Source organism: Ptychodera flava, chromosome 5, assembly GCF_041260155.1.
Source record: "Ptychodera flava strain L36383 chromosome 5, AS_Pfla_20210202, whole genome shotgun sequence".
NCBI lineage: Eukaryota > Metazoa > Hemichordata > Enteropneusta > Ptychoderidae > Ptychodera > Ptychodera flava.
Genome location: NC_091932.1, coordinates 30929109 through 30937557, shown reverse-complemented (window position 1 = coordinate 30937557; position 8449 = coordinate 30929109). Strand labels below are relative to the sequence as shown.

At 38.9% G+C, this 8449-nt stretch overlaps 1 protein-coding gene across 1 annotated transcript in view; it reads left to right on the top strand.

Annotated features, from left to right (window-relative positions):
- The first annotated feature begins 3777 nt into the window (after positions 1-3777).
- The window catches only part of LOC139133498 (protein phosphatase 1 regulatory subunit 42-like), a 29531-nt gene continuing 24859 nt past the window's right edge, over positions 3778-8449 (top strand). The window contains exons 1-2 of the mRNA XM_070700131.1: positions 3778-3910; positions 6476-6665. Coding sequence (XP_070556232.1) covers positions 6531-6665 — 135 coding nt within the window. The 5' untranslated portion in view covers positions 3778-3910; positions 6476-6530. The remainder of the gene's footprint in view (positions 3911-6475; positions 6666-8449) is intronic.

Sequence of the window (8449 nt, the reverse complement as noted above, 5' to 3'; positions counted from 1 at the left end):
GAAGACATTATTATCTGTACAGAGTAGTCAGATAAATTATGCTTTTGATGAGAAGAACACACAATTAAAAATCTGTATATAAGCTAAAATCCTTATGGGAGATATGGTATAGGAAAAGCACGCGAGGTTCAGAGCTTGTCAATTTCCCCGCTCCAAATGTGTACCAATCTTAAGTTGTTATATCTGCAGTATACATTAACAGTAGTTTTGTTGAAGATCTAGGTATGTGCACTCAGTAGAACCATTTAAGTGATATAGTTCATCTGTTGATCAATGCGTGATACGCGAGTTCGAGGCATCAGTACATAAGGCATCTATATAGGTCCTGAGCCAAGAAAGCCGCGAGATTTGCGATCACGATCTGTGTTTGTGTTTCCCGCCCAAATTTAAATAGGGTGTTTTGTTCTGACCAATGCGGGAATAAAGGTATATGTACTGGAAAATGAATACATGACTGTGATTGGACCACGGGGAGAGGCCGAATAGTCATACTCTCTCTAATTTTGTAAACGCATACATAGATAATCAACATACGAACATACAGAAACAATACATTAACGAGAATTCGAGAAAAAAGACAAACAAGTAAACAAACAAATAAGTACAAACAAACAAACTATAAAACTAACAGAAAGACTCACCGCAAAAACACATAATGAACGTGTACAGTAAAGCATAACTAATCAACCTGCCACGGGATAATCCTACTTTCTACAATTAGAGAGAGTATTGCATCCAGCATAAATGGAAAGCTACTCCATACATCCAGCATTACGTTTTTTGTTGTTCTGTTTTATTCGTGGATAAAACTACTTAGACACGGCGAGACGTATAGCCGTAGTCTGCTTGTCAATGCACAGTCCCTACATCAGAGTGGAGAGATTGTATGACACTTCGAAACCTTAACCTTGACGCTACATTCCGAAACCTGAGTCACATAAAATTCGTCTTCAGTTGGTAAATTGTGTGGAATAAATGATTAGCGGTATTTGTTTTCACGATTACGGATGCCAGAATGTTTATACTTGGCTACGATACTATAGATGCGTGTGCTCTCATGTATTTATAGAGTGTCGCTTGAATGCAATACCAACTTGAAACCATAGCTAAATAAGTTGTAAATACAAAACAGCCGAACAGAACGTATCAGAGGCAGCCAACGAAACTGTTCGCTCAAAAAACCGTCCTTGGTTTGGGCAATCTGCTGAATATGAGTGTGAGGGCGCCCTAGCGCTCATTTGCGAGGAATAGTCGTGCGGGCAATGCTTCCTCGTAGTCAGGGAGTTTCAGTTTGCTACTCAGTAACTGCAGTCGGTAGTTTGAAAAAAGGTCTGATGGGGCAGGGAATATGATTTTATTGTTTTTTGGGGTTTTTTGGGGTTTTTTTTGTTTGTTTTTTGGGGGCGGGGGGGGGTTGCGAAGGGGCGAGGAAAATACACGAGGCAAAGACAACGCAACGGAAACTTTTACCTGTAGTGCGGGCGAGAGGGCAGTCCAGGCTGCATTGGATGAGGGGAGGGTTCTTTTGTAAGGAAGCTGGGAGGTGGCCGAGGGGTAAATTTTGACATCGAACCGAAAGGGCACTTACGAAAAAGTATTATTTTCCCCTCCAAATGTTAATAATATTCATAATACGACAGAAACGCATATTTACATTTAAAAAAACTACGGTTAAAATTTCTAAAAATCGGCTGTGGTCAGTTGCCCCTGATATACATTTAAAAATACTCACTTTCATATACAAAACACACATATGGACGATGTGTTGAGTCGCCCACCTAGTTTTAAAACCAACAAACGTACATCCCTACATGAGAGATTAGGGGTGAACAATTTGATATTTAGTTGAGGGGGCTTGAAAGATTGACTCTGCCGGGAGTATATTTTTTCTCCCTGCTTCACGCGGAATATTTTTTTTCAACAAACTAGTTACTGCATAATTCTGGCCTCTTTTTTCACTTCCCTTTCGGCGGAATCTTTTTTCCCGAGCATACGCGCACTGAAATGCCAATATTCGCTGTTTTTTCTGTTAAGATGCTTTTCTTCATACGGCATGACAAAAATTGATCAAGGAAAGTAATTTAAAGCAGCACAAAGTTTACATGGAACTAGCAAACAGCATCTCTGTTTCAGAAAGTTGGCAAGGAAAAAGAAGCATCCTTTAATACTGCAGCAAAATTACTGATGAGGACAAATAAGAAGTCATAAAGGTATCAATCTGTTAAAATTCCACTATGTAGTTGTTCTAGGTATTAGGCTAAAAGTATGTGCAACAACCCGAGTGAGGATTTGAAAGACTAGAAAAGCGTATAGACGTAGTGGAACGCTGAAATGATACAATCACATGGGGCGGTTAGGAGCGCCCTTCTGATACAGAAACTTTTGAATTTTTTACATATTAAAATGGGGTTATTTGATGGCCATTTTGGGTGTTTTAAGCAGAGTTTTTATGACTGTAGACTCAAAAACACGATTCGAACTAATTTGGGATAATTGGGTGGTAATGTCGATTTACAAAAGTTAGGCCTATGTCGATCTACAAATATAGGCCTAATCTCATCTGCTTTTCTTTTTACATTACACACTTGTTTTTATGAGTAATTTGCAATATTGCAACATTCAGCTATACGGCACCTAACACTTTTGAGAAATTTGAAAAATATGAAAGTCCAACTATCCCAAATTAGTTCCAATCGTGTTCAAAATATATCAGACACAATTTCCCAGTATTAGCTTGTAAATAGAGACGAATAACATCTTCCTTTCAAAAAAGCATCGCTGAAATGTTTTCTTCTCGCCGAGTAAGTAAGTTTGGACCGTGATCTGATGTTTTCATATGGCTGGGTATCCCCAAATAGAGATTTCGATCCCGAAATCTACATTTGAAAAGAAAAGGTCATGATTTTCATTGATTTTCAAACTGAGCGAGAAATTAGTCGATTGACGTGTAGATCCAGTGGCGTGATTGGCTGGACTACGTTCTGAATACCAATTTATGTAATTTTTTATGCGAAAGACAACTATATGGTTGATCGATTAGACTGTACCATTATTTGTGAGCGCAGCCGAGCATAGACCCTCGAGTTTTTCCCTAGGGTCCATGAGCCAAGCTTGCAAGCTTAGCCTATCGATGACCCACTTTCCACGACCGCTATTGATTTGTAAACTGTGTATTCGTAGAGAAAACGTAACGGGATTTAGGATATATATTGGAAAGACCTCCTTTATGCTTCGATATCAAATCCTAGTACCGCAAACAAACACATCAGATTTAAAGCAAGTATTGTGAACGGAAATGAAAACTGCTTCGGTATTTTTTAGTAACGAATCTTGTGCTAAAAATGTCGCAATGCCTCAAAATAGCTGTTTCGCTGTGATTCGCTCTGACATATCGATAAAACGCAGAAGACATTACTTTCTTCACTTCCTATTTCAAAATTATACAATTTGTAAACCCATTTGAGACTTATCCACGATTGAAATAACCCTTGGAGCTCCTTTTCTGTGTCGCAGCGCCCTTCTTATCCACGTTGCCATGGAAGTCACGTGATTTGTTTGAGCAGGGTCTACTTTGGGATTGAATGAATAATATTAGTCCGCCATCCTAAAATCATATCATTTTGACCTGCAAGTCGAGTATCAGATAATTTTTATGTATTATGATATTCATAAGTTATTTTAATATCAGTCATTCTATTCTATAATACGCTTATGGCACTTTTACTTGGAACTACTTTTTTAGCTGCGGATTTATTTTTTTGTTGTTATATGCTATGGGTTTGCGGCAGGTCCTAAAGTTCAAATTCCGTTTCTTCATTACAGGAAGTGCTATGCACATTCACAGAGAAGCCATATCCAGTCTGTGTACAGTGGTCACTTCATACAACCGATGTAACTTTGTGTGTCGCAGGTAAGTCTGTCATGGTGAAGCATTCTGACCGGGCAACAGCATGCTTAATTCCTTTTATACTGTCGCTGAGACTTGGCCCCGCTGATTTTTCCACCGTCGGAATTTTCACGATCACACCCAACGGAACAAGATGCATATCTCTCTTTCTACCTCCATGCGCTGAGTGTCAAGCGACTAGTCGCGACTTGAAGCACAACTTTGCGAGACCACGTTTGTTCAGCCGCGTTGTTGCCACTCAAACTTTAATATTACCACACGATATTGTCGTCACAAGATTTAGTTCAATGGCACGTAACCCCAAGCCATAGTCATGTAGTCAATCTGTAATAGTGTTGGCATTGCGTGTCAATATCATACGGAGCGAATGGACCACATTTAATTTTGGAGTGCCCTGTGTGTTACATTTTATGTAGCGTATCGTGTACCCACATCTACAATGATAATACTATGATTTAATATGAACCGTAATTTATATCAGATGCCATCTTGGGGACATTGCACTTTGTGCGATTGTAACAGTGATCCATGGCATTGACCGTTTTATCTTTTCTGGTTGACCGAACGCCGAAAATGGTTTCTTAGAAATCATTTATTTATGGTGTTAGTGATATTTATTATTCAAATGCCGTTCACAACAAGTACGCCAAGTATAAAGTGACCCAGTTTACAGCTGTTTCTTTGAGGCAGTGTACATTCATGCAGGTGTTATTATTGTACTGGATGACGTTACCTTAGAGTCGCAAAAATTCCCTCAGTCACTTATTGTTTCACATCCCTTTTCTACCGTCTTCGCTTCAACCAAGTGTCTCCCTGTACAGCAGATAGTATCTTGCCCAAGTTCATCCAACAGTATTCATAGTCAGCTATCTTTTTTTGTAACAAGTTTACACGGATTGCCATTTTTTTATGTTCCTACTGTAAATGGAGTTGTGTTGTGATAGGTTCTATGCCCTGATGCATCATTGCAGGGGTTAAAAAAATCAGCGGGTTTTAAATCTCAGAGATTGCGCTTCCTTCCCAATTTAATTAATTTTAAAGAGAAAGCCAGGGTGGAGGGGAGGGGACATTTATAATTTCAAAGAATAGCTCTTTCACATAATATGGCCTGAATATGTTAAATATATCTTCTCCCCATATAAACTTTTAAAGGAATGTTGGCCAGAGTAAAGTAGATTATATTTTACTGAATAATTGATGTGGGTGTGTTTCACTATTTATGCTGTGTTTTAAGTACTTTCATTTCCTCCTAGTTTCAATGCCTTGATGTTTAGGTATTTTGTCAATTTAGCTTAGTTTCCTTCCTGGTGTTAATAATAGAAACTGCAAAGAAGAAAAAAAATACTTCCATTTTCAAGTGATATTAGTAACATGAAGGTTGCATTTTTCTCTTTTACATATGGACTGGTATACTATGAATTAAATTTGTTATCTACTCTTTATTACTGATATGAAGCAGGTACATTTTTTATGTGGATTCCACAGTTATCTTACTGCAATTAATTTTAGTATATGCCCATTATATTTGGTTTGAGCAGCAAAGTTACCAGGGTTTCCAAACCGTAGACTGTCACTTACTCCCTCAACTCAACAAAACCATGGCTTCATAGGAAGTTATGATCTCTTTTTAACGCAGATTTGAATGAGAAAATTCCATGCTGAGGTTTTGCTTTGTTTTGTTTTGTTTTGGGCAGAGCAGCCAAGTTACCAGGGTTTCAAAACCTTAGACATGTCTCCCGGGTCATGCTAGGAAGAAAGTTTTCACATTTATGTGTCGCAACTCTATATATCAGAGTCTATCTCTGTAGCATGTTTTCAGGTAATGCATGTTCATTACACAACTGCATATACTGTATTACTCATTTCCAGCATGCAATTCAATGGAAAAAAATAATTTCCAGACCAAAGCCCATAACGTTACCAGCAAATTTGTATTTGACATCTGTCAATATATAGAATTTTGCTTACATAGTCATTGTTTTTGTAAGGTTCTTTAACCCTTTGAGTGCCACAGTCAATTTTTGTCGCCTTTGTAAAGTATACCCCTGTCAATTTTTTTTCCAGATTTTTGCCAAAAATTTGGTAAAAAACTACAGCCAATTAAATGTGATGTCCATTTGGTCCAAAATTATACAAAAAATTGCAGAAAAATTTCATAAATTGGTAAAATGTTGCAGTAAAATTTTGGCGGGAAAAATTACAGCACTCAAAGGGTTAATAACTTTATCAAACAATGAACAGAGAGTGCTGATGTGCAGCAGCATGCTCAGAAGAAATGTTAATGCCCCCCTCCCCTTTTACAGATAGCCGCATTTATTCATGACATATTTATGGAGTTTTTATGAGTGAAAATCAACAAAACAGTCTATGAGACACTCGTCATTATGAAGCACAGTGGATCTCTGCACTGACTTTAGAGAGTGAGTGAAACATTTTAAAATGCTATCATCACTCTCAGATAAAGATTGTATTGTCAAACCTGTGATATCAATTATTGCAGGTAGTGAACTTTTGATGCACACTTTGCCCTTGAAAAAGTCAACAACAGGTTTTTATTTCCTTTTACAGGTCATAAATTTTCATGTAGTGGCGATTGTATACACTACGGTGGACTGCAGTACTCATGATGGTCAAATTAAATGTAGATCTCATAGCAAAGACCTCGAGTCATGCTAGGAAGAAGAGGGATGAGAGTTTACAACACTACTTACGACGACTAACACATCTCTACTTTGCCGAGAAAGGAATTGATGAAATCGTAAGTTTTCACACTCCTGTTTTGTAGTATTGTACAGCCAGGTCCATTACTCTGTAAGGTTTACCTTCCGTGTTGGTTTACTGGTAAGTTGTGTTGGCATCACTTGTATCTGAACCCTTTCACCCCTCGTATCACAGTTTAGAGATCCAACTTGGCAATAGGAAACCACTGGGTTATACCAAAACTTATAGGTAATGTCGGTCAAAGTGTTTCAGACTCACTCTTATGAGCAACACTTTGCAGGTCATGGTAAATATTATGGCTACTGCAATGTACTGCGAAACCAATATGCTGACATTGTCAGTGAAACTTTTGGAAGTGTTCTTACATTGCAATGTTAGGAAAATACATCCATAGATATTACCCGGACATCATGCACACTAAAAATCCTTGGCTTTCTGAAATATTATCACAGTTCTGTTGAAAACCAACCACGCTTGTATTACTCTAACATGGTGTCTTGTTCATGTAGCAATGTTTGTTAACCCTTTTCCTGCCAAGTCGGTGAAAATCCGCTTGAAATTCGGTGTAGCCAGAATCTAAGTACTGGTGACCGTTATTCTACCAACCCGGTGGAAATCGGACCCTTTTTGGGTACCCCCTTTCCTGCCAAGTCGACGGCACTACGTTTTGCTATCCCCTATGCGTTTAGGGGTCATCCGAGGACAGGTTTTCTGACAAGAACGCTTTTCCCCTCGAAATGGGTTCACAGGGAGTCGATAGACAGGGAAAGGTGCAGAACCTGTCCGCCAGTCCCCCACACCCGAGGGGGCTGGTTTATTTTTACCGCTTTTTAGCAGACTTGGCAGGATAGCATGGTGACGTTTTCTGGCGGAGTTGGACGTACTTGGCTGCCTGGCACTATAGAGATTGCCGCCGAACTTGACCAACTCGGCAATGCTAATCTAGAAGGCTACCTCTTGCAAACGACTTGGCAGATATGCCGATGGTGCGAGACGAAAGTCACTTATTCAGTTGTGCGTGACTGAAAATTAGAACGTATTTTTGACGGGACGGCTCGACTTGTTCCTCCGATGGAACGGATATGAACGACTCGGAAATACCATTACAAACTGGTGTCCGACGTACTAAGCTGGGCTTCAGCTCTGCAAGTTCAAGCCAGGCAACGTCCTTCACCGCCTTGGCCGTGCCATTCAATGGACGTAGCTTTGGATTTTTAGCTCCCATAGCCATATGTATATATGGCAATGGAAGCTATTCTTATAGGCTAGGGAAATGTCTGTATGTCTGTATGTCTGTATGTCTGTCCGTCAACATCAAAAACTCCAAAACCGCTGCACATTTCATCTTGATATTTGGTGTGTACATGGATGATGGGCTGTAGATGAGATTTTGTTCAAATGAAGTTGTCATTGCCAAAAATATGCAAATAAGTGCCAAAAAAGGCGTTTTTGGTAAAAAATCTCCTTCTTCATAACCGCTGGTCAGACAGCTTTGATATTTGCTATACAGGTCCCTAGGGATAACCCAACTTGGATTTGTTCAAATTGTGATGAAATATGCAAATCTGAATTTTTAAGGAATTTTTTTGTCATTTTTGGTCAAAAATTTATTTCATCAAAACCGCTTGTCTGACAGCTTTGATATTTGGTATACAGGTCCCTAGGGATAGCCCAACTTTGATTTGTTCAAATTGTGATGAAATAAGCAAATCTGTATTTTTAAGCAATTTTTTTGTCATTTTTGGTCAAAAATTTATTTCATCAAAACCGCTCGTCTGACAGCTTTGATATTTGGTATACAGGTCCCTAGGGATAGCCCAA